Source organism: Desmodus rotundus, chromosome 3 (genome assembly GCF_022682495.2).
Source record: "Desmodus rotundus isolate HL8 chromosome 3, HLdesRot8A.1, whole genome shotgun sequence".
Lineage (NCBI taxonomy): Eukaryota > Metazoa > Chordata > Mammalia > Chiroptera > Phyllostomidae > Desmodus > Desmodus rotundus.
The window spans coordinates 186,017,730-186,045,023 of NC_071389.1; the positions used below are offsets into that span (position 1 = coordinate 186,017,730).

The 27,294-nt window shown below is 42.4% G+C and overlaps 1 protein-coding gene across 2 annotated transcripts in view; it reads left to right on the plus strand.

Moving 5' to 3' along the window:
- Nucleotides 1–27,294, plus strand: part of ANO4 (anoctamin 4) — a 321,384-nt gene that overhangs the window by 165,567 nt on the left and 128,523 nt on the right. For both annotated transcript variants that reach the window (XM_045186936.3, XM_053921960.2), the window contains 2 exons: nucleotides 8,408–8,544; nucleotides 11,142–11,300. In XM_045186936.3, the coding sequence (XP_045042871.1) occupies nucleotides 8,408–8,544; nucleotides 11,142–11,300 (296 nt within the window). The remainder of the gene's footprint in view (nucleotides 1–8,407; nucleotides 8,545–11,141; nucleotides 11,301–27,294) is intronic.

Genomic DNA, 27,294 nt, shown 5'->3' on the forward strand with positions numbered 1-27,294 from the left:
CCGAGTTATTACCAGTGCCCAGCCCTGTGTAGAAATCACTCCTCACCCCTCTTTTTGTTGCCCACCCTTCCTGCTTTGTCCTTAGTTTTCTCTCTTGGTTCCCAGCGTATGCAAATGCAGACTGTGGGGACTCTTCAGTGGCATTCTTACCCTAGCAGACACTACTGTGTTACGGTCCATTAGGTTCTAATGAAGGAAAGACAGCAGAGAGCAGAGAGTCTGAAATGAGAGCTGGGGGTGGGAAGGGTTGCTGGGTGGCTTTCACCCGGTAGCCCGACCCTGTGTGCGTACACACGTGCCTTCATAATCCTGGAGCTGCCCCGTCCCGGGTGCTGCTCTGTGCCTCTGTGGCTGGGGAGACTGAGTCATTTCTCAGTGCTGGCCAGTGAGTCATTTTGAATCCAATTTCTTGAGTTCTGATTTCCAATGTTATTTTGAATCCACATGGTCATGCTGTTTCAAAGGGGAAGATGGGGAAGATGGGGGAGAGTGGGGGGCTGACATACGGGGTCTGTCTGGAAAAAGTCCAACCACTGTTAATATAATGAGAACAGTTTATGACATTGATGTAACCTGACAGCCAAAAAGAGTGGACCGGAATGCACATGCGTGAAGAATGATTTCACTGTACTAGTCAGTGGGGACAGTAGATGCCATTGAGTGAGCATGGGTACTGTGTGGCCGTCACATTCAAAATGACTGAGTGAGTAGAGCAATGAACCTGCATCACATTTTGTGTTAAGTGGAAACTGTTCGGATGACTCAGAAGGCCACAGCCATGGGCTACTGGTGGTTGGCAGTTTCATCACAACAACATGCCCGTTCATGAATCACGTCTAGAGTTTTTTGGCAACACATCAAATCACCCAGGGACTCAGCCCCTCCACAGCCCAGATTTGGTGCCCTGAGACTTCTGGCTTTTCCCAAAACTAAAATCACCTTTGAAAGGGAAGAGATTGCAGACCATCGATGAGATTCAGGAAAACACGATGGGGCAGCTGATGGCCATTGGGAGAACTGGGTGAGGTCCCAAGGGGCCTGCTTTGAAGGGGCCTGAGGCGCCATTGTCCTGTGTGCAGTGTTTCTTGTGTCTTGTGTCTTCTTCAGTAAATGTCTGTTTTTCATACTACATGGCTGGACCTTTCTGGACAGACCTCACATATTGACCTAATAATCTTGTGTGGTAATTCTGTGGTTGACCTTTTACCCATATTATCTTATTTAGTGTTAGATTCTCTTTGCCTTAATTTCCCCATTCGTAAGAGGGAGATAGTTTTATCAGTAAATCTAGGCACAGCCCTTAGTGTAGCATCTGGCACACAGCCCTTTGCAAATGTTGGCTGCTTCCTTGGCTTCATTCCTCTCAATAATTCTTCATGGTAAAATGTACTGTCTCCACTTAACATATAAAGAAATTAAAGCTTAAGGTAAATAACCCAATCTAATAGCTAGTAAGTGGGAGGACTAGCGTCTGAACCCGGGCTTGTCTAAATCCAAAGCTCCCGCTTCTTTCAGAGAAGGGAAAATTCTGTTCAGCAGACGTGGAGGATCTTTAATGCAGAACATCGCTGACCTCATTTCAAGTCGTGAAAAGGTAGTCAGGGTTATTGAGCAAAACTTGAGTCAGGCACACAGTTCTCTATATACCACTCCCGGGGTTGTAAGAGGTGCTTCCGTTGTCTGGCCTGTTACAGAAGTAACGAAGGTGTCTGTCTTTTCTTTAGACTGAAGTAATAGCCAGAGAAGCTCTCCGTAAGAAACATGCTGTCCAAGGAACGAGTTAATGATCTTGGCCCCATTGCGGAGTGTACTGTGGGCTCCCCGTGCTGGCGTCAGCACTCTCTTATACAAACAGCATCATTATTGAGCCAGGAAATGCCAGTGAAATTACTTTTTAATGACCACACATTTTTTTTTTTGAATCTCAAAACATTTAGTAAACTATCCATGGCAGGCAGGAAAAAAGGACCTGCTCTCAAATCTGTCTCAGTGAGGACCCCAACTTCCTTACCCCAGTTTTTCTTTGGAGATATATTAACATAAACATTTTGTGGTTGCCATAACACACCAACAGAGGTTTCCAAATTTTTTACAGCAGGAGAACCAGTTGTTTTTTCCCCAGATATATTTTCACATAGAATCTCAAAATAAAACAAAACTGGACTGTTTGGGGTATATGGGGGGGAGGGGTAGAGGGTGTAGGGCTTTGCCCACTCAGTTTCCTCTTCATCCCTCCCATCATTTCCTGAAGCTCCCAAATGGATTCTGAGGTTCCAGGGAACACACATGGAAAACCACTGGCCTGCTGAAAAGGACTAAAGCCAGCCAAGAAACGATTTATGTCCTTTCTAATTACTCTGTTTATTTATTTTGAGTTTTCTAAATTAGGCCCTTTCCTCGTTTTCTTCCTATTGGTAAACCAGGCAGTCTCTGCCTTAGGGACGTTGTCAGATCCATGTGAAGAATACCAAACATCTAGAGAGTCTTAGGCTTGCTAGTGTGATATAAATGCTAATTAGTGTTTAGTTTTTTAATCCCAGCCTGAGGTTCTCAAAGCTGTGCTAAATCTGTGCATTTCCCTGAATTTAAAAAAAAATTTAATTTGATCTATTTGTTAAATTTAAAAAAGTGTCAGATCTGTCAGGCTGTAGATGGAACGTCTAGCTTTATTAACAGCTGTGACAAGATAATTGTTTAGTGGTTAAATGACTTCCTGTTCTCAGAAGCCTAACACAGTTCAAGAATACTAGAATGCTTTTCAGTAAAAAAAAAAGAAGCCAGTTAGAAATAGCATGGATTTGGGAGTCAGACCTGGGTTAAACTCATCTCTGTCACTTAGGAGCTATGTGGCCATACTTAGCATCTTTGAACCTGTCTTTCTCATAAGACCTGTCTGATAAGGTGTTCTCAGGGCAAAAGGAGGAAACAGACCCGATAATTCTTAATGTGCAGTCAGCTTTCAATAAATTGGTGTCTATTCTCACTTCCTTTATATTGAATCTCTGAGCCTGAGAAAAACAGATTATTTTAAATAATCTCACTAAGATAATTAGAAAGGAAAAGACAACAGTTTATGAAATCTTACAACTAGCTTTTATTTATTTTAAAATAGACACTGAGTGCCTTTGATTCACTAGCAATTTTGGAGCTACCTTGGGCCTTCATCTGAAAGAGACCCTAGACATAAAGATGAACTTGTCACCCTGACTGGTGTGGCTCAGTGGATAGAGTGCTGGCCTGCAGACCAAAGGGTTGCTGGTTTGATTCCCAGTCAAGGCACATGACTGGGTTGCCATCCAGGTCCCCAGTTGGGGGTGTGAGAGAGGCAACTGATGATGTTTCTTTCCCTCCCTTTCTCTGTCCTTTCCCTCTCTCTAAAAATAAATAAATACATTATCTTTAAAAGATGAACTTGTTAATAAAACAGCCAGATAAGTGTTCAGATTGGGAAAACAATGCTTTTTTTTTTCCCCATTCTAAATTATTCCTGAAGGTGTCCCTTTTTTGCATTTCTAATGAGGCTTTGAGGTCAATACACAACACCTTCGGAATTCTGAGTATCGAATGTAATAATGTGGAGCTCAGGACAAAAATAGTGTAATGAACTGGCACTCTGGAGAACAAATATAGATACCTAGATTGCGCTGCTCAGCCCTCTCCTGTCTTCAGTGACCTATAACTTCACTTTATTTTCCCTGCGTCAGAAAGGACCAAAGCACTCCTGTCCTGTAATACCAAGGTGGGGCTATTCTGCTGCATTTGGAAAATAGAGAATTAAAGAGAAGAGCAGTGAGTCGAACTATTTGATTGTTTTGGTATTTATTTCTTACTCTCTTTTAGACTATTTCCAAAATGTACTTAGTGTTCGTTGTTTTTGTGGCTTTGACAGCACCGGCTCCTGCTTCCTGGCCTCTGACTTCTCTGGGATATACACGGGCGGGCAAAAGGAGGCTGACAGTTGTGGGTCCCTGAAACAGAGTTTACTCTTGTGTTACTGTTTATTGATTATTGCATTATCTTCCACAGAAACCACTGTCCACCTGCTTTTGCCCACCCCTGTATAGAGCCAGCCCTCAGAAGCCTCTTGGCTGTGCTGGATTTGGTGAATTATCAGACTCCGTTGCTGACTTGCGGTCTTCCCAGGCAGTTTTAGTTTCTTGACCCTCGTTCAGTTGTTACATGCGCGTCCCTGCTGTTTTGTTTCCAGGGCTTTTTAGGCTGAATGCTTGCTTTTTCCAAAACAGAATCACTTGGGTATCTCCCTTGCTTTCCCAAATGCATGCTGTCCACCTGCCCTGACCACCTTAGCTGCCCTATTCTGTTCACACAGCCCCTCCTGAGTCCGAACGCAATGCATGTCCATTATTGGGGTTGCGTGAAATTTTTGCATTCCCTCTCCCTCTAGTCATTCTTAAGCAGCTCCTCAGAGCACTGGGCTCCCTTTCTTATTTCATGAAGCTAATAGCAGAATTGTTCCAGGCAGGTATTATCAAACACTTTTGTATTTGAGAAAAAAGTATAAGGGAGGTAGGTGACGGGAATGCATTAACAAGGGACCTTACTTGGGTGAGGAGTATGTTTGTGACACCCATGCCCATGCATAGAGAGACCCCGCTTCCATCTTGGCTGCACAGTGGGCTCTGTGAGGATGGGCCCGCCTGTCCTGGCCAGTACTTGAGCCCAGTCCCTAGCCCAGCATGATGTCCGGCCATGGTAGGCATGGGATAAATACTTGTTGAATAAATAGATTTTTAATAATTGGTTAACTTTGGAAGTTGGAGGTTGTTTTCTGTTTAAAGAAAATCATGTAAGTTTGCATCAGAGGATATTGTACTTTGTTTCTGAAATTGGCCATGTAGTTGAAGCTGATAGATCAGCAGCAATGGTGAAATGTTGAAGGGCACGTGTTTCTTGGGTCTGTGGATTGTTTTTAGATTCTACAGCCTTCTTTCTGCGCGTGTGTTCAGCTGAGCATTTTCTGACAGTTCAGCATTTCTAATCTCTGCCAAAGCTCCTGAGAGTCTGGCAGGTAATAATGGTGCCTTAATATCACTTATTCTTTCATAATCAGATTGCCATGATGTATCGATTTCTCTTGAGCACGCAGGTATCATCAGCTCCATGGTGACTTTCAAGAGTGTTTCTGATAGGTGGCAGTAAGGCTTCCCTCCCTTTTCTCAAGTTAGATGGTCTCTCTGGAACCAAATAGTTGGGGCCTTAACATAGAGCAGAATTTCTCAATCTTAGCACTGTTGACATTCTGGGCTGGATAACTCCTGATTGTGAGGGCTACTCTGTGCAGTGTAGGCTGTTTAGCAGCATCCCAGGCCTCTACTCACTTGATACAACTAGCACCACCCCTGATGATCAAACATGCATCTGAATGAGGCCAGATGTCTCCAAGGTAACAATTTGGTTCAGCTGAGAACCAAAAACGTAGAGGGCTTTTTTATGAATCGATTGTGTCAGCACCAGAAAGTGATGCTGGCAGAAGATGACCTGGTAATCATCTATTCTTGACAAAAGCATAGGGCAGTTCTCATGGATGGAGAAATGAATATTCAAGAGTTCTCCCCAGTCTAAGCCAATCACCAAGACACGTATCTCAGTGTTCTCTTTAGCTTCCCCCTGTGTCCCACATCTCATCCCAATCTATCCCTCTTAACAATGGTTCCAGATTTTTAGACTTTTTAAAATTTAAGTGTAGTTGGTATACAATATTATAGTAGTTTCAGGTATACAGAATAGTGACTCATTATTTATGAACCCTATAAGGTGACCTCACTAAGTCTAGTAATCATCTGCACTGTGCATACTTATTACACTATTACTAACTATACTTGTCCTCTGAATTGATAAGGCTAAAATGCTAACGTAAGGCCTGGGGTCTAAAATAGACAAACGAACATTTTTTTGTGGATCTGCTACATGTCAGCCACCTGCTAATAGGTACATTATCTGATGTCACCCTCTCTGCCACCCTGAGAGAGAAGCTTTCTTTCTATACTTGTCTCATCAATAAGAAAACAGGAGCACAAATTCCCATGGCTAAGTGGTAGAGTTTGGAGTAGTAAACAGGTCTTCTGACTCTGTTAAAATAACATTTTATCATGTTGTTCAAATCCAACCACTATCTACTTGAAATTTAATAACTACTTGAAAATTTAATCAGTATTGACTTGAAACTGTGGAGCTTCTGGCTTGTGACTAAGAATCACATTAGAAGGTATAGGCAAGGTCCTAGAGCCATAGAATATTGGAAAAAATGCAGATTTCAGACATCATTAGACAGTGATCACTCTAAGATCATCATTCCGTATTTCAACAAATAGTGTTGAGGGCTTACTCCACTCCAGGACCTCTGTACACCAGCCAAGACAGACGAGGTCCCGGCCCTCACAGAACTTATATTCCAGGAGGGTAAACGTCTAGTCCACAAGTAAACGAATGAATCAACAATGTAATTACAAATCGTGATAAGTTGTGTGAAGGGAATGAGCAATGAGAGGAGATGGAGAATAATTGGGGGAGGGGGAGTCTTTTTACATGGGGTGGTCAGGGAGCTTGTCTTTGATCTTGACACTTCCCACAACCCCAAAAGTGCAGCACTTCCTGAAAAAGTGTTAGTACCTGTCCTTGAGTGCCTGGCACAGAAGGGGTGTTCTTCAACCTAAGTTGTGTGAAAAGACCATGATGTTTTTTCTTTGTAGACTCAGAGTCTAAAAACCTGTAGTAAGTGTATTAGTGTTTTTTTTCCCCTGTTGCAACAAATCCACAAACTTAGTGACTTAAGGCAACACAAATTTATTAACTTACAGTTCTAGAGGCCATAAGTCATCAAGGTATCAGCAAAACTGTGTTCCTTCTGCAGGTTCGAGGGGAGAATCTACTTTCTTGCCTTTTCTTCTAGAGGCTGCCTGCATTCCTTGGCTCATGGCCCTATCCTTTTTTTTACAAAGCTATCAGGTTAGCATCTTCCAATCTCTCTGATTCTGATCCCCCTCCCTCCCTTGATTTTACTTTGGCCCACCCATATAATCTTGGATAATCTCCCCATTTTAAGATCCTGGATGTGATCACATCTACAAGTCCCTTTTGCTGTATAAATTCACATATTCTCATGTTCCAGCAGTTAGGTCACCCTTGGGGGCCATGATTCAGCCTGTCACAGAAAGCAATAAATGTCCCTACCTGCTTTGTTTTACTGATGAAAAACTTGAAATTAAATGAGTTGCCTAAAATCACACACTTGGATATAGCTTTCTGGTGACCCTATCTAAATACGTCATCTCTATTCTCTCTCTCTCCAGACTCTGTTCTTGTCTCTATAGCGCTTGACATTTCTCTGGTCATTTGTTTTGTTTTTCTTATCACCCCAAGGGCAAGAAGACATATCATTGTTATTCACCAAGGTACAGCCATCACACAGCTCTGGGCCTGACATGTAGTGTGCCTGTCCCTAAAGATTTTTTTTGAATGAAAGAATGAATAGTCTGTTCTATATTTGGGTATATAGAACTCAAAATCCTACAAATTATTCTGTGCAGTGACTTCTGACAGGTTAAAAATCCTTCACCATTTTAAAGGATCATAGGAAAAAGTGAACTTCAGTATTGGTCCATAACTGGAGCTGGTAAAACAGGGACCAATACCTGGCATTGTATTTTCTCACGCACTAGTGCTGAACTTCTGTCTCTGGTACGCTGCAAGGCGCAGTGCATTCCAACGTGGTGTTCTGTCTTTGGGACTCTGATATGGAGTGCGTTAATATGTATTGAGATGTTAGCATCAACCATCTTCTGGGAGAGCTTCTGAATGTCTCACTTCATGATTTCAATTCATGATTAGAGGAGAAGAAAGGCAGAAAATCTAACTGCGTGTTTTATTACTGCATCAGGCTTCCTCTGTTAGGCCTTAAATAAGTAACCGAGGTGGAAGAAAATCACAGTTCTTGCTGAACTGTGCAAGTAGCATTTATGGGTTCACTTAGCAAGTTGTATGGCACTTAAATGCAATAAAAATTAAAAAGTTGAGGTCATCTCCAGCACAGAGAGTGACTTCTTAGAAGTTTTAAATGGCAGTACCTTATGCTAAGCCAGTAAGTGAAGGAAAGCTAAACACAACACCCCCTGTTATTGTGGAAGGCAAGTTATATTTATATTCTGGAGGTACTTTACTTTGCTTCACATTGTTTTTAATCTCATCTAATGAAGACACTGTTTAGACAAACTTGTTTTATAACTGACATCATTTTCTGTTAGGAAAGAAATACCTGTCATTCAAGGTATTATTGAAACAATGAAAAAAAAACAACCCAAAACCAAGGGGAGATGTCTTCTCTTTTACTGTTGCTTTTAAGATCCCAGATCCTTAAACCCCACTTATAATATATTTACTTTGGTTCCAGTGGCCAAGGATGTCAATATCCTTTTTGATGAATTAGAAGCTGTCAACAGTCCTTGCAAAGATGACGATTCTCTCCTTCACCCTGGAAACCTGACCAGTACTTCAGATGATGCTAGCAGATTGGAAGCAGGGGGCGAGGTAAGACTGTGTGATTTCTTAAAAACACAAGTCTTGGTCCAGGTGAGAACCTGTAAAGCATATTCCAAGGGACTGTTCAATGTGATCATCTCACTGAACTGCATGTTCCTGGCAATCAAGGGGCAGGTCGCCTATTCTTTGACACCTTCCATATTTCAGCAGTCCTAAGTCTACCTGGGCTCAAAGCAAACTCATTGGTCCAGCACTTCCCATCTTACATCTAAAGGCATTTTGTTTATGCAGAGGAAGATTCTTAAAACCACCTGCTATTTTAAGAGCATTTACATTTTGGGCGTCACTAATAAAATGTAAGCTTTACAAGGATGGACTTCCCTGTGTAAATCCTCTCGCACCAAGAGCAGTGACACAGAACCGGCCCGGCCCTCGGTGGACTGTACTGCCTCAGGCCTCTCTCAGTTTCCCTTTGCCTCTGCAATCTGGAAACTCATCGTAGTTGTAAATAGACCTCTCTGTTCACATGTCATTCTGGAAAAAGAAGCATTTTGTTAGAGGCATTCCCTGCTGCTCAGGTTGTGTCTCAGTGGAGTTTAATATCTCCTTTGTAGATGCGCTGGGTATAGGTAATAGGAATACAGAACGAGTCATTTACTTACTGTATATTCTTAATATTTTTGTTATTCCAGAGCCAATTTGCCATTGAAAGGAGGACAGGGAAAGTTGTTTCTTTCTACCAAGTTTCCTAGATTTCTCCCTACAAATACCACATGCTACTACTAACCATGTATTTCACTTTTAAAGAAAAAAATCATTTTGTCATCATCTTCTTCACACAGATACTTTGAATGCCATAATGTGGACTAAAGAAGGGGTCTTGAAAGGGACCTCAACAAGCAACTAGTCTCAGGCCCTTAACTTAGAAGGGGAAACATCCTCAGAAAGGTTAGGGTTTGCTAACCGTCCTCCTGACCCCTTGGCGGAAGCCCTGTTACTGCCGGCAGGCACTGATGTCCTAAGTCTGTAGGGTAGTTCCCTTGCTTGGCAAATAATTAAGAAGGTGTTTACTTGGGTAGACTTCTGAGTGCTGATTAAGGCAAAAGCCAAAAATTGGTCATCATTGGTAAATGTCTATGGTAACAGTGAGAATTGGTCCTCAGTGGTAAATGTCTATGGTCATGGACATTTCCATTTCTCCTGGCTGAAATGTCCCTTTTAGATGAGACTGCATGCATGGAACTGGTGTGCAAGAGTGTGGATTCTAGCAGTGGCCTGTTGGTCTGGCATGTTTGCCTTCTCCATCCTATTATTTGGAAACTGATGTATACTGTGGCCTAGAGAAAAGGTAGCTCCTCCGTTTCTACTTGCTAGTTTACAGACAAGTTTTGGAAATCTGTCAGCCTGAGAAGCCTAGCTCCAGCCTGGCCAGCCATACCTGCTGGGCTCTCAGTGTGGGTGATCGCAACCAGCCCATGGAGCCTGGACAAAAATGACACCTACTATTTTTGATCTTTAAGTTTTATAGATGTGATTACCGCCATATAATATGTATAACTTATATGTAAGCCAAGGGCCTAATCATAAAATGAACACCTTGAACCACCAACCAACCTATAAATTAGGATGGTGTTTTTTAAATTATGTGAAAATAATTTGGCTTAATTGTAGGTAACTAACTCCAATTGTTTTCTAATGGAATGGAAATTAATATCAGTATATATGCAAGTAGAAAGAATAGGTATTATTTTGTAAAACTTTTGTCTCAGATGTTTTGTGTATATTTACATATATACACATAGCACAAAGTAAAATTCGTTTTTTATTGCAAAAAGTTCAAGAAGCATTGAACTAGAATATTACCCAAACCTTCAAAGCTGCAGATGATCCCATCCCTCGACCTCACAAGAGACACTGTCTTCCTGAATTTTTGTGTTTTTTATTTTCTTGCTCTAAAAATAGTTTTGCCACATATGTATGTAACCTTAACAAGTTCTTTTTAGATTTATTTTATTTAGTGCTTTATAAAAAGTGGTATCATGCAGTATGAAGTCTTCTGTGACTTGGGGTTTATTTCTGTCCGTGTTGCTTTTAAGATTTATGCTTATTATTAGATGCAACTACAGCTCATTCGTGTGCAGTGCTGTATAAACGCTCCACCATGTGAATATTCTGCCATTTACATATTTACCTGTTCATGGGCATTTGAATTGATTTCAGTTTTTTATTTTCTGCTCTTATGAATGATGCTGCTATGAATATTCATATACATGTCTCCTTGTTACCTTATCAAAAATTTCTCTAGGATTGTGTGTTATGCAAATGTTCAGTTTCACAAGATGATACCAGTGTTTTCAGAGTAAGTGTATCAGTTTTCACTCTCACTTGTAGAATTCTCAGTTGCTACCATTTCAAATGCTTGCCAACATTTGATATGGTTAGGTATCCTAAGTTTTGCCCAACTGATTCAATTCTTTTTCCAATTTTTGTTTTGTTTCTTCTTGTTTACATTTTTAATTAATAAAAATGTATTTTTGTGAAAACACAAGAAAAATTGCATTTAGTTTTAATTGTCCTTTACCACTGCTCACCCAAGGCTCAGCTTTGTGAGTGTCTTACGCCGGTCCCTTTCTCTCTGCATGCAGACAGTGCGGGAAAAAAACAAATCAAATGGACTTTACTTCAGAGATGGAAAGTGTCGAATTGACTACATTCTTGTGTACAGAAAATCCAGCCCCCAGACTGAAAAGAGAGAAGTTTTTGAAAGAAATATTAGAGCAGAAGGATTACAAATGGAGAAAGAGGTAAATAGTTTGCTTGGATGATAAAAATATAAATATACATCAATCACAGCAAGATGCAATTTGAAAAATAAGCAATTAGTCATTATGTTAACTGAGTGTTTTATTTGGTCAGAGTTTGCCAATCTGCAGCATTTGGAGAATGTTCCGGCAATTAGGCTTTCACAGCACAGTTTGCTCTGAGAGCATTTTAATGCCAAATGATTTTGTGAAAAGCAAAATACTCTATTTCATTGGAATTGATTGTTTCAAAGTTATAATTTACCTGACTTCCTTCATCTGTTGCTTCTCTGTGTGAATGGATCATGGAGAACTTTGGGTAAAGTTCTCTAGTATCATGGATCAAGGAGAACTTTGGGTAAAGGGCAATCACTCCCACACTGCAGGTTGTTTTCACATGTCAGGAAACTCACGAGCCTGGTCATCCTCATACACCTGAAGAGACTGGCTGATTTGGCGCGAAACCGCTGGAACTTAAAAAATGATTCCATTTTTAAGAAACATTCAGGCTGTTCTTTCTGTGTTCCAAGACTCGAGTTACCTTACCAGCATTCTCTCTTCCCTTCCCTCCTTCCTCTCGGTATGGGGGGTTTCAAGGAACAATTTAGTGAGGAAGGTACAAGAGGTCCAGCTGAGCCTCTGCTTGTAACACACAATGAGATTACTGTGTACCCAGAAAGACTGTGGGCATGCGCATTACTCGGTCCTAGTAGGTAGGTGTAACTTTTCTCAGATTTTCCCTAAATATTGTGCAAAGATTCTGGACCTTTTCCTAGTCAATAAGAGGAACATATTGGCAGTTAAATTTTTTTGTTTCTGATTATGCGCCTCAAGGCTGAGGGGCTAGAGCTTTGAAATCAGCTCTCCAGGTTTCTCCTGCTAGGGTGCAGCTTGCATGCTGATCTTGGGACCCTTCAGATAAATGGAATTTTTTTCAGATCTGTTAGGCTGGTCTCAACTCTGGAGGATTTATACAGCAAGCATATTTTTCTAGAATGTCTCCAGAAAGAGAATTAGAAAAACGGTGAGATGAGTGTGGTCTTAAGGGTCTCATTCTTAGGCAAGTGGAACAAGTTTGCTCAAAGGTCTGCCTCAGTTGGAGGTTTCCCTGAGCAACAGACAGAGTTAAATGCATCCGTTCTTTTAAGTTCTTATCGAGGCAACTGTATACTCTCTTCCCTTAACATTAATAGTACATTGATTTTTTTACCTTAAAATTTACTCCTTCATCTTTTATTCTTACTGTTGAATTTTAGGATTTTTGTATAAAGAAATACAAGCTCTGAATTGCTACATTATCCTAAATAATGACAGTCCTTTCTCTGATCCATTCTGAGTCATTCAAAATTTCAATTCCCATCAAAACCAGGTAGCTTTACTCAATTAACCAAAGAATTATATTTTAAGTTTCATGATTATTTATTTCTCTGGAGGTTTTTACAGTGTCATTTGAGGGCTTATTAGTTAACACTCAAAAAGCATACTACTTTAAAAAACAACACACAGTATAAAGAGATGACTAATCTCTTATGTGTGCCTTAAAATGTCTAGACTACAGCGTCCATCAGAATTAGAGCAGACTATAAGTCTTAACATTTTTAATAGTTTGGTATCTCTTTTAATGTATACTAGGGAAAAAACAGCAGTTGGGAGAAGGGTCATTTCACCAGATGGCAAAAGTTCATAGAAACATGCCACGCATCTCTTCCTCTCCTTCCCTCCAAAGGTTCTTTTCTGAGTGGCAGCGCCCCTGTTCTCCTTTATTCCACAGCCTTCTATCGGGTACCAACAGCTAGCAACCTTCTTCCCAAGCAGCCTTTCCCACTGCCCAGTTCCAGTCTTTCCTGCCGCCCACACTCCGTGCATCAGTGGCACAACCGCTGTAACTCAGCCTCTGAGCTCCGCTCTGCATCTCTCAGCCTCAGCCATCTCTCAGCCTCAGCTGACTCAGCAAGAAGAGGGGTCTTTGCAGGTTAGGAAGCAGCAGGAAACTATAGATAAATTAAACATTTCCTGTCACAAATAATTAAAATAATGTCCCTTGGCTAAACAGTAAACTTGAATCCACATGGCGTTACTAGATTTAGAAACCATCAGAAGCACTCTTCTTTACATCAAGTGTTTTGCAAACAGCTGCAACAGAGATACAATTTTAATGACTATTTCAGTTTTCCAGAAGTTACTTCAACCTTTCATTCATAAAGCAAAGAAGTTATTTCAAGTGGAAAAGAAAAAGAAAGAAAACCCAGGAAGTTTACTGTGGATCTCTGTACATCTGAAATGATTAACACTAAGCACATTTTGTGAATTACTAGTATCTTCTTCATTAGCTGTGTACCTTGATGTCCCAAAATTATGGAAAACATGTTATACAGACTTTGAGGTTTATGGTCCCAAATGGGCAAAGACAGGCTCTGTAGTTGAACAGTTTGACAGAAAGAGAATCCTTATCTCTTTTTAACATCAAATGTCAAGAAGCACAACTGGAAGAATCTTTACGTCATGATAAGGGTGAGGATGGACATAGTCAGATTTAATCTTTCTTAAAACCTTAGCCACAGTCCTGATTAGTCAGCAGGTCTGTGCTTGCTTTGGCACCCTGGGTCCTTGACATTCTAGAACTCATATTAGCCCAGAGAAAAAGCAAAGGAACAGCAAGTGATTTGCTTCTTAGCATCTGTCTATTTAAAGAGATGCCCTTCCTAAAGCTACATACATATGTATTAATTCACATTTTCTGTTTTAGATATTTCTAATTTTTAATTTTATGCCCATCATTAACACTTTTGTACCTATCTTGAGATCATTACTATTAATACAAATTTATCTTTTCTTGCATATAATTGTTAAATCATGGACAACTTTTGAATTATTTAGAATGTGTGAATAGCAGTTATATTAATGGAGCAGATTCTTCCTCTTTAGAATCATGCAGAACTTGGGAGAAAACCCATATCATTACAGTCATTACAAAATAACTATAATTAGATAAATCATACCATTTTGATGATAGTTAATTCATTCAACAAATATTTATTGTACGCTCATTCTATGCCAGGCACTGCTTTAAGCACTAAGACCTCAGCAATGAATAAAGCAGATAAAAATCCCTGCTCTGTTGGAACTTATTTTCAAAATAAATAAGTAAATATATATATCAATAATTGCTAAGGGGAATAAAGTAAAGCAGGAAGTGTTGCAAGGGACTTACAATTTTATAAAAGTTGGCAAAGGTGAGCCTCTCTTCCAGGGAAAGAGAACAGTAGGTGCAAAGGCCCTGAGGCACATGGAACAGTGAGGAGGCTAGTATGGCAGGATTTGACTGGGAAAGGTAGATAATTAGATAATTGTAAGAAATTACACCAGAGGGGCAATGTAAGCCAGATGATATCAGGCCTTAGTGGTCACTGGGGAACTTTAGCTTTTCTCTGAGTGATACTGGAAATCCTTGGATAGTTTTGAGCAGAAGCATGAGAAGATCTGGTTTCTATTATATTAGGGTCAATCTGGTTCTTGGTGACATTAGACTGGGAGAAGAGTGGAGGGGGCAAAGGCAGAAGCAGGGATATCAGGATTGTTTTTTGCAAGAGTCCAGGAAAGAGATGATGGTAGCTTGGTTAAGCACACAGCAGAGGAGAGGTTGAGAACAGTAGAAAGTAGAACTTGTGGGAATTATAGACAGATTGAATCAGTTATGCAAGAGAGGAATCACAGGCTATTCATGTGTCATATGCTTTTCATTTAAAGAGTTAAAAGGAAGAATTTGCCATTTACAGGGATGCAGAGGAGAGTGAGTCCCCTTGTAGACGTGTTAAGTTTGAGGTGTCCCAGTGGTGGAGATGTTGAGTAGGATAGAAGAGTCTAGAAGGCAGGGAGAGATTTGGGCTGGAAATATATATTTGAATGAGATCACCAAAGGAACAGCCACAAATGGAAAAGAGGCCCAAATATTGAGCAGTGGGACACCCCAGTGTTACGAATTCGGAGGATAGAGGAGTCAGCAGAAAGGAGCTAGGAGGAATCCTGCAAGCTGTGGTACCCAGAGGAAGGTGTTTCAAGGGGAAGAGAGGGGTTGATTAGGTCAAATGCTGTTGATGGGGTGAGTAAGATAAGACTGGAAACTCGGCCATTGAATTTAGCAACGTGAAGGGTTTTGATGAGCTGGGAAGAGCAATTTCTCTGGAGAGGCAGGAGTAAAACCATGGTTAAAGAGTGTTCAAGAAAGAATGGGAGGAGAAAATTTGGAAACAGGAAATATAAATAGTTCTTCTGAAGGGGGCTCACTATAAAGGAAAACAGAAAAATGGGGTGATAATGGGAGTAAGAAGTTGGGTCACAAAGGAGTTCTTTGTATTTAAGATGGGAGAGATAACTGCATGCTTTCATGCGAATAGAAATCACTTACTTGAGAGGCAAAATTGATGTAGAAGAGCAAAGTAAAAAATTTTGGGAGCAATATCCTTGAAGCAATAAGAAAAGAACGACAAGTTACTCCCGTGGCATGGACCCACCTGCCTGCGCCTGTGCCCACAGCGCAGCCTCCCCTCTGCTGCTGAGGGTGTCCTGACCATCCTCCCAGCCAAGGCCAGCCCTTTGCTTTGGGCACAAGATCTCATTCTGTCAGTCCTCATCAAGGACATTGCCCCCAAAGGGAGAGAGGGAGCTTTAGAAACAGAAATGCGGAAAATAATGCAATCTGTCAAAACAGTGTGCTTCTGTTTTCACTCGGGTCTCAGAGGACTGAAACTCTAACTGCAGGGAACGGGCGCACAGCACTCAAGGTTGGGTGTCCAGGGCATTTTTCTTTGAGATGATGACAGAGTAGTAGTATTAAACTATTCACTCTTGTATTTATTAATTACTATTATTATTATTGCCATTTTATAAATGAGACAACAGAGGCAAAGCAGTAACTCGTCCCAGGCGACAAGGTCAGAAATGAAGCCAGGATTAAAACCCGAGCATCCTAACTCTTTCCTCTTGTATCACGTTGATTCCTGGTATCGGAAGATGAGTCCCAGGGTTGACGAAGTTAGCAGACAGGCTGAGAAGAGGTGAAGGTAGGAAAAGGAAAAGGAACCAGGAAAATTGGGGTGCATCGTGAAGTCAAGTGCTTTCTAGACTGTAGTTCTCATGCACTTGGGGTGCCAGTATCCATGGGTTTGAATCTTGGTACAATCACAAGCAAGCTGAGAGGTCCTAAGCAGTTTATTAAACTTTTCTGGACCTCAGTTTCCACATTTCTAATAATGAGAATGATTGTATCTACCATGAACTATGTAAAGATTAAATGAGTCCATATAGGTGATTACATTGTACAGTGTAAATCTTTGTTTCTTATTTTAACTTACCTTTTCATTTTACCTCTGTTTTTCCTTCTCTTTATGGCAAGCAACATTGATTTTCCAGTTTTCACTGCGATATAGAAGGTCTTTGTAAAATAAATAATTACTTTTAAAAGTGAGTGCTTTTAAGGAAGTGTAGGAAATTGAAGTATTGTAGATGATGTACAAGTGTGGTAGAAATTGAGGGCCACACGCATACTTGCAGTCCTACTTGGGGAGCGGTTGTGGTGGACAGACCCCAGAGTCTGTGGTGTCTGCCATACACAGACTCTGGTGTGAAACTCTGCTGGTTTTCACACCTCTGTGTCGTTCCCTCCCCTTGAGTGCAGACAGGACCTGTGACTTGCTTTTAACCAACAGAATATGGCAAATGTCGGGGGATGTCACTTCGTGATGATATATACAACCCTGTCTCAGGCGACTGGCGTTGGAGAGACGCTCCTCTGCTGACTTTGAGGAAGTAAGCCACCATGTGGTGAGACAGTCTATGAAGGGAGCCATGTGCAGAGAAAGGTGGGGTGGCCTCTAGCGTCTGAGAGCTGCCCCCAGCTGACAGCTGGCAAGAAAATGGGGACCGCACTCCTACAACCACAGGGAAATGGATTCTGTCAACACTGAGGGATCTGGGAAGCTGGTCTTCCCACAGTTGAACGTTCTGATGGTACTACAGGTCCGACCACGGCCTCCGTTGCAGCCTGGTGACGTCAGAGCAGAGGCCCCAGCTACGCTCTGGCTGGGCCCCTGACATACAGAAACTGTGAGATCATGAACGTGTGCTTTCCAGCCTCTAAGCCTGTGGGAATCTGTTATGCAGCAGTAAGCAACAGGGATCAGACACTCCATGTGCTTGTTTGTTTCCACCATTAAAAGCTCTGTGCTCTGGGGAGAGCTAGCTCATCAGCAAAATGAGGCTAATAAGGACATCTGTTTCGTGAGTGATTATGATAATTAAGTGAGATAATTCATATTAAGTGCTAACTCTGAACCCATCATATAAGCATTTAATAAATCTTTATTATTATCATCATTACAGTTATCTTAACAGCTGAATACAGTGCATTCACACCTTTAAAGTAATTTTTCAAGGCAAACTTTTTAGAAAATTTTTCTTACAGTTCAGAAATCCCTTCAAATGTAACCATTAGGAACAGCAACATCAACTGGCCATATATTGCTTATTTCTATTCATGAATGAGATTAATGATTATTTTAATGACCTTGGAAGAACTCAGAATACATTAGGTAACAAGTTTAGCATTATCAAGTTTCAGACATTTACCTTTTTTCAGAAGATTTGGTTTAGATTCATCAGGAATGAAATTATGGGTCAACACAGAGCTAAAAAACTATATCTAATTGCCCATGTTAGTCTTGCTTTACCCTCTTCAAGGGAAAAGTTCACAAAGAGGTCCGCATTTAAAGTGCTTCTCCAATCCAGATTGGTCTCTGCCCCCACAGGCTTCTGCCCTCGCTGCCTCTTCTGTTTTCATCTCTGTTTATCTCTGCAACCACTTCCAGGTTGTTGCTAGAGATGCTCGCTCAGGATCCAGAGCTTTGAGAATGTGAGTAGAGAACCAGGGACTCTTCCCTTCCTTCACCATTAAGACTATGCTAATGAGGGTCTACAATGAATGGGTATCAGGACAAACTGAACTCTACCAATTCCTGTCCTTCAGTGCTTCCAGGCCTCAAAAGAGAGACTTAGACCTTACTCCACTTAGTTATCTCCACTCACTGCTGTGCCACCTGTATGTATTACCAGGGGTCTCCGGTTGGGGTGAAGAGAAAGGAAAATTAAGGGTAGTCATAAGCAAAGAGTGAAGAAAGCAGATCTTCTCCTGAACATGGAAGCCCTGGAGATTCCTTGAGGGACTGTCTCAGTGTGTTTGGGCTGCTGTAACAAGACACCCAGACTGGGTGGCATATAAACAACAGAATGTCTCTCACGGTTCTGGAGACCAGGAAGTCCAAGATCAAGTCACCTTCAGATTTGGAGCGTGCTGAGGACTCACTTTCTGCTTCATAGGAAGCACCTTCTTTGTGTCCTCGGGGTGCAAAGGGTGAGCTAACTCTCTGGGGCCTCACTGAACAGGAGCAGCAAGCCCATTCATGACCCACTCACCTCTCAAAGTCCGTACCCCCTCACATTGTCACCCTTGAAGGGTTAGAATTTCAACATATGAATTTGTGGGGTACACAAACATTCAGATCATAGCAGTGTCTTTCAAGAGTTACCATGGTTGATGCATGCTTGCAGTGACCTTTTTAAAAAAGTGATGTCTTAGGTAGAACTTCCTAAGCATAAGTAGAGCCTGAGGTGGGGATTCTTGCTAACATGTTGTTTGATGCAGTGCTCTCAGGGGGAAGGAGAGTGAGGGAAGGAGAAGAGAGCAGGGGAGAAAAGCCAAGCCAGGAATGCGTTTTCTGATCCAATAGGGAAGTTCTGGAGTAGAGTCTGCAGCACAGAGCTGGGTCACTTTTAAAGCAAGGTCCCACGTCAGTCAGTCATTAGCTGAGGTCTGTGGAGGTGATAGGGGGGCGGGCTCGGCTCCCGTTCGGCAGAGGGTGATTCTCGGGTACTCACTGCAGCTGGACGTCCGGGCTGGCCCCCTAAGCATTCACTACCACCGATAGAGTTCATGGTAGAGAGGCTGCCAGACCCGTGGTGTCAGTCAGCCCACCTGCACATCCCAGCAATGGGGAATTCACGGGGTCCTTGATGGAAGGGGAGAAAGAGAGGACAAGTACACACAGGCATGTATTCTGCTTCAGTGTACCCAGTTGCCTTCTAAGCTGAAGACTCAGCTTAGACACATTTTAAAGGCAAAGATTCCATGTGGCTGGTATAGTCACTTTGATGGCAGAGACTGTGTCGTGCTGGTTTTCACACCCTGAGGATTTAACCCAGTGCTGAGTTTGTGGAATTTTGATTTTGCTGCAAAAGGCTGTAAGTAGCTGATTGTCATGGCCATGTCTGGGTAACACTAATTAATTCAGTTCCAGGGGTTCTCAACCTCAGCGTTATGGACATTTTGTGCAGGATAAGTCTCTGCTGTGGAGGGCCTGTGTACTACAGCGTGTTTAGCAGCATCCCTAGCCCCTACCCACTAGGTCCCAGTAGCACTCCCTCGAGTTATAACAAGCAAAAATGTCTCCAAGCATTGTCATATGGCCCCAGAGTGGATTTGGGGGTAAAATCATCTGTGGTTGAGAACCCCTGAGTAAGACCTTTGACCCAATTGTGTAGTTTGTAGCAGTGTCCATGAGGTAGCTGGAAGAATTAAAAGCAACTATTCCATTCTTTCATTCACATGGACCAACTGATAAAAGCACTCGTAACATCAGACTCTGAATCAGAAAAGAGACATATATTTGAGGGGAAAGCTAGCGTAAGTTAAGATTGGCCTCTCAAACCAGACAACTGGGATTTAGACCCACTTAACTATTTATCTCTTTCTCAGTAAGTAACTAGGTAAGACTTTTAACCTCTCCGTGCCTCAGTTTCTTCTTTATTAAATAGAAGATAATCCTAACTAATGGGGCTGTTAGGAGGGTAAGATGAGTTAGTACACGATAATATGCTTAGAAGAGTCAAGCACATAATAAGTGCTCAATAAATGCTTGTTGGTGGTATTGATAAACAAGGGTGTGGCTACAACCACTGGTCACCCTCTTTCCTGATATCAAGCACTCACCCTCATCTTGGACTGAGGGTCCCTGGCCCGAGTCTAGGAAAGCTGAAGGGGTCTGGTGGGTAGGACTCTGTCCTTTTTGATGTCCCCTACTACTGCCCTACATCAGCCCATCAGAATCACAGCCTCCCTCTCATTGGTCCACCTCCTTAAGGCAGCTTCATCAAATTGGGGGGAGGGGTGGCACCCTCTCCTCTCTGTCTTAGTCTTTCTGTCTGTTTCTCTCCATCTCTTTTTCTGTCTTTCTGTCTTCCTCTCCCAACCCCCGCTACTTTCACTCTAATTGTTGAGACCAGTTAAAGATCTGAGAGCCTAATTATCGCCTCAACTGCTTTTGCTTGGTTAGGAAGACAAAGTTGAATCAAAACATTTCTGTTGCTAGGTCGAGATGACCAGTACAAAGTTATCTTGAGCTGATTTACTCAAAGGATTATTCTAAACCAGTTCGTATTTCTTATGACTCACACATACCCCTTCACTCAAGACAGCACAACATTAAAGGAAATCTATGACCATTTGACAGGGCGCAGCTGAAGAACTCAAGTGATGTTATGAAGTATTGTTACCATCCTACAAGCCCAAGGATGATTCATCTGAAAGATCTTAATGGTCTAGATTGAACTTGTCTGATATAAAACGTATTTTGCATTGTCATCATGAATTACGCACAAAATGTAGGCATCACACTGTTGCAGCTATGAAAGGAGCTAAACTCCTTTCTTTACAGTGTTTTGATCCTGTTGCTTTTACTACATGTTATGTTAAAGTGCTAAAAATTACTCCAGGTATATACTCAGGGTATGACACTAATAATTTATCAACAAGATGGAGAGATTTCAAAGCTTCGAAGCAGTCCAGACAAATGTAATTCCATGGTCTCCTGTGTGTTATCCTTACGAATGGAAAACTTGACAAAGACAAATGGTGAGCTGAGTTTCATTAACCAAGCCTGATATACTTTAGTTGCAAAAGCGATGATGCAGCACTGTCCTTTGAGGCAGGGACCAACGCTTAATTCACTTCCTGTTGTTTGTTAGGCATCTTTTAAGAGCAGTGGATGGTACCTGATGATTCCATTTCTAGATGGAGTCATTTTTCATTTATTCGTCACATCTCTAATGAGTGTCTACTATTATTGAGGGAAGAGAGGCATTAAAGAAACAAATGAATGTGTCAGGTGTGATGAGTACTATGGAGAAAAGGTGCAGGGATACTGGGAGGGAGTCGCTATTTCATCACAGGAGTCCAGGACGGCCCCTAAAATAATGGGTGAACTGAGCAGAGAGAGGCTTCGGAATTTGCATTCCTAATTATACTTGTTTTCACGGTCATGGGCTGGGATGAGGGAAGGAAGAAAAAATGGAACAGTAACTGAATGAGGGGTGGGTGCAGTATGCAGGAGGAGAGAAACTGGCTGCTGTGGGCAGGGGACGGGGCAGGGAACACCATGGTGTTTGCGTCTAAATGACCTCCTCCCAGGGCACAGAGCAGGGATGAATCAAGTGCATGAGCAGTGTTGGGACCTTTGGGGGGACGTGACTTGGTTACAACCCCCTTCCCTTTGCAGTTTATCAGTTTAGCTTCCACTGCCTTAGGGGCTACCCCTTTTGTGGTCTTCCCACTTTCGTCTTACCCAGAAACCAAAGTTTCTCCTTAAAGTCTTCTTCCCTAGTGCTTGTGACTGCTTGGCACCTCTGTCAGTTAGGGTTCTGCAGGAAGGCAAGCTAATCTGTGTCTTCGAAAAATGAAGTGTTTAATACAGAGGCTTATACCACTGCTGAAAAGGCCGGGGAGTAAAGGGCAGGAAGCCCCCTCCAACCGCTTCCTGAAGCACCACACTGGTGGGTCCCTGAAGCTGGCCTGGAAGCCACTAGGGATTACGAGAATGCCTGAGTGTGGCACAGATAGAGGATTCTCAAAAAACTTAGCTGGAGCTCTCTCTAACTCACACAAATAACTTACACAATTATATCTAACAGCTTACCTGGAGGGAGAAATAGCCTCTTCTTTTCCACTTTTCAGATTTCACCTGAGCACCTCTTATCCTACAGGGAAGGGGATTGTGGGAAATGTAGTCCCAGCTCTTCTTGGCAATGAGGGCAGAAACTTCAGAAGGAGGAAGCAGAGATGCCAAGCTGACAACAAATGCAGGGAGCAGCCACCAGTCCTCCTCCTAACAGATTTGACTGACTACCTGTCCCTTCGCTTAAGTTGTGCCAGCCCCCTTTCTGACCTACCCAAATGGCTTTACAGTTTAAGTCACAAATCTTACATGTCACCTCAAGGTGACGGTGTAGTAGCTTTCTCTGGTGTGCCTGTCACATGGGCATGGCTGGGCAAATGACTCGCAGTCACAGAACCTCCCCGACACCCCCACTTTTGTTCTGATGCTAATACTAGACAGTTCTCTTTGTTCAAGGAAAAGCTAAATTCACTGACAGCAGATCTTTGAGAGTCAGACAGTAGCAGTCATAAGGCCACATAAAGAGACATCCGTGAGTTTGTGATGCAGAGGAAAAGGGAGAGAACAAAGGAAAGACAAGCTGAAAACTCCTTCCCTACAAGGAAGTTAGAGTATCAGTCATTATGTTCCAGGCGCTGTGCCAGGCAGTGGAGAATCAAAAATGAAAAAGTATTCCAGTTATCTGTTGTTGCCTAACAACTCCAAAACTTGTGACTTAAAACAACAGTCATTTATTTCACTCTCAAACCTGCAGTTAGTCTCAGCAGAAACAGCTTCTCTGTGCTCCATGAAGCATCAGCTAGAACAGGCTTCTAGGGCTCTGGCAGGCCCGCTTACAAGAGGGCTGCTCCACACAGCTGAAAGGTGGGTGCTGGCTCTCAGCCCAGAGCTGAGCCGTGCCTGTGGGCTGCGGGCCACAGTGCCTTTCCACGTGGGCCTCTCCATAGGCTCCTCTGAGGCGGCTCTGCTTTTGGCTCCTCAGGACATGGTGCCTGGCTTCCAACAGAACAAGGCAGACGTGCACATTTACGACCTAGACCCAGACGTATTTCTCGTGCTGCATCTCATTGACAGAGGCAGGGCCGTAGGAAAGGGCCATAGATTCCGCCTCCTGCTGGAGAGTGGCAAGGCTCTGGAAGACATAGGATGAAAGCCATTATCAGGGCCACCTTTGGATAGTACAAGCTGCCACCATGCGCTCAGTGTCTTGGAGGAGCTCAGTGATTAGCAATGAAGACAGACATGACGTAGGTGATTAAAATACAGCCTGAAGAGTTCCTTTAAAAGCCCTAAGGCAACTTCAGACTCTCCCCAGAGGTGCCAGGAAGGAGGTTAGAGGAGATGACCTGAGTCCTGAAGGCAGGAATGTAGAAAGGCATGGCATTCCAGCTGGGAACAGTATGAGCAAAGGTGCAGTGGTAGCTTCTGATGGAGGCATCATGGCCGCTCTGTGCAGCTCGGCCTCTCCAGTTGGAGTGGGAATCCCATGAGGACAGTGCCCGGCTCATCATTTCATCTTGACTTGCACAGTGTTGATGCTCATTAGCAATTTCCCATGAACATAATTTATATCATATAATAGTTCTAGGCCTTAATGATTGGACTGATACTAGTCAGATATGCATCTTTTAGTCATTTTTGTCAAAGTGATCTAACCTAATACCATTTAGCTTCTTGGCAACCAAATCCATCCATAGTACTTCCGTGTAAAGAAAGTCATCACGTTGCTGGATTTCTTTCCAGCGAAGGGTATTACTAAACCACTACACCAGCTATTGCCTGCAAACTTAATGGAGATCATGGCAGTCTTCCAAGAAGATGGTATTCATTGCTCACTGGAGTTTTTGTTTTCCACTTGCATTCTCCACTCTGACTTTTTCTACATATGTTGAAATTGAAAGAGCTTTATAGAAGGCTGGGAGGGGGGAGAACGGGCAGAAGAATGAGACTGCACTGCACACAATTTTCCTTGGCCTTAGCAGTCCAGTGGGCGGGAAAATGACACAGTGAGACCTCATGTCCATTAGTGTTTCAGAAACGCATTAGGTTGCCTCTTGGGGGCCTCTCCTCCTCCACAGTCTGTAGGTTTAGCCAGGATATTATTTGGGATTGCACAGCGGTAAATCACTTTGGCACTTACTTGAGGCTGCCTTGATTTAGTTTTTCAAACTCTAATAAGTACCCATGGGTCTTCTGCAATCTAGTCCTTCATTTAGTGAACTCATGGATATGTGATGTTTGAGACATCCAATGTTGCTTTTGATTGCTGGGAGCGATCGCCCACTCTGCTTAAACTCCAGTAGAATGAAAAACTGCTAATCTTGATTCTTATCACCAACAGTGTTTTATTTGGGTGGAAAAACAAAGATAAGTAATCAGCAAGTAAGTACTGAATTTTCGTTGTGATTTTCCTTTTTTCTTTCTCTTTTTCCATTTATAGTTAGCAAAGCTATATCTTAATCTTCTTTTAAAGTGAAGTCTTTGTAGGGAAGGGGAATTCTAAATAAACCCTTAATACTTGACGATAATACTTTGAATTGAAGCATGCTTTGAACGGGTTTAAATATTCTACAATGTCACTGGAAAATATATTGAATATGATAATGGGCCTGCTGATTAATTGACCTGGCCAAGTCTTTCACCATCATTTTATTTCCTTCATTGCTTAGCTTCAATTTCGTAGTCCATCATGTTGACCACTCATTTACAAGCACCTGAAGTCTCTCATTCCTTTATTTCTTTGACTTGTTTTGCATGGCAAAGCCTTGACCTTGATTAAACCCCACCTCCTTTGGGCCTGCACATGCGTGGTTAAATGTTGCTAGAAAAACACGCAGCCCAGTCCACTTCTAATCATGACCACTGTCTCAGTTGAGTGCCACAGACTGCCCTGTGGGGCTAGTGGGTTTACTGTCCCCTTGCTGTGTCCATGAACTAACTTCTTTCCTCCCTCCCACCTTCCCTTTCTTTGACTGCTTCTTTAACTCATTCATTAAAAAAAAATTTCAGCCATTCAATAAATATATAGTGCCTGGCAGATTATAGGCACTTATCCAGTGGCACTCACATTCTAATGGGGGGAGCAGTGAGCAATAAACATGATTAGTAAGTAAATAGCATGATATGTTAGAATGGTATGACAAAGGAAAAAGGAGAACAGGGTATAAGAGTACTAGGGGTGAAGGGGTAGTGCTTTTAAGTAGGGTGCTGGGTAAGGGGTTCTTATGAAGGTGGTATCTGACCAAAGAGTGAGCAGGCCAGGGAACTGGCCAACTGTTATGTCATACTTGCTCCTCACCCCTAACCCCTCTTCCCTCCCTCTGTACCACCCATCCTCACTCATACAAGCTTTACTGATAGCTTTGCTTGTACTCCGATAGACATGAGAAGCAGTCAGACAGGGTCTTCCACCACTGCCCCCACACTCTCTGCCTCCCCTCTGTGATTACGAATGGAATGGCTGCCGCCATCCCAGGAGCCCTCCTGTTATGCTCTGAATCCCTTCCCATTTCACCTTCTCAAGGACTTTGCTCCTGTCTGTAATCGTCTCCTCTCTCCTGCATCATCAAATTTTCCTTACTCAATCATTATAAACATGCTTCTGTAACTCGTGTCCTAAAAAGAAAGATCCCTTGACCCTCATATTCTCCTCCGATGACTGCCCTATTTCTCTTCACTTCACAGAAAAATCTTGAAAGATTTGTCAAGCATTACTATCTCCATTTTCTTGCCTGCCAGATTCATTTTTTTCTTTTATTGTTACTCAGTCTGGGCTTTCTGCCTCAGAAACCATTCTGTAGAAACTCCTTTTATAGAGGTCAGCTCTGAACAAATGCAGTGGTCATGCCGTTGCTGTTATCTTACTGGCCTTGTCAGCAGCAGTCACCCACAGAGTGGCTTGTTTCCCTGGAAAAATGGTCTTTTCTTGACTCAGGAAACATGGCGTTCTCTTCCAGATTTCCCCCGTCTTCACTGGCCTTTTGTCAATCTCCTTTGCTCACCCTCTCTTCCATTCGATCTCTAAATGTGAGAGCATCCTAGGAGTTGGTCCTGGGCCCCCTTTCCTTCTATCTGTCTCTGTCCCTGTGATCTCCTGAAGTTCCAAGCAGATCTTTATGTGACTTCTCCACGTCACTCAAGGCTTTGTCATCTCAGAGGCTTAAGGCAACAGGATTTAGTTCTTGATCTCAGGGTTAGTAGGGAGAAAAGAAGTGGACCACACTTGTAGTCACCAGGGACCCAGCATTAGAGCAACTCCATCCAGACACCTGCCTCTGTTGCATGGAAAGGTAAATCAACACCAGTCTTCAAGGCTCCTGCTCACAGCTCAGTGGCCACAGCTCATCATGTGGCTCCAGCCTGCTACATTGGGCCAGGAAGCTCAGACTCCCATTGTCCTAAAGGAGAGGGGAGCCAGATGCCGGGACACACTGCCACCTATGAAAGATGGTTTCAAATGCATTATCTAATACAATATTATACATTAACATGTACAATGTATAATATATATTAACATGTATAATATAATGATCTAATATAACTATATAATATTACTATATATTATCTAATAATAAATGTAATTAGCCCTATAAAGTGAGCAAAGGAGTGATATCATCATTATACCAATTGGGAACTGATGTGTGTTGAGGTATAATTTATCAGCTACATTTTTCTGTTATTAACATATGTGAGCCCCGTTTCTTGATAGCTTTTTAATAACGTTTAGCTAAAAAGAACTTTGTGCGCTATATTGCTACATACATCATTCTGCATTCTCTAATTGTAATCAGCACTCCACCAAGAGATAAATAGAATAGGCCTAGCAGGGATGTCATAACCTTCCAAGAGCAGTAGAGAGTATTTCCCAAGTTAAATTACTCCCCTACAAGCAGGAGACACCCGCTCATCTGTCCTTTCTGGGTCACCCTTTTTCATGGCCGTGAATCACTGCACCTCGCAAAGGGCATAATGCTGTGTGGGTTATTGATTGGGCCATA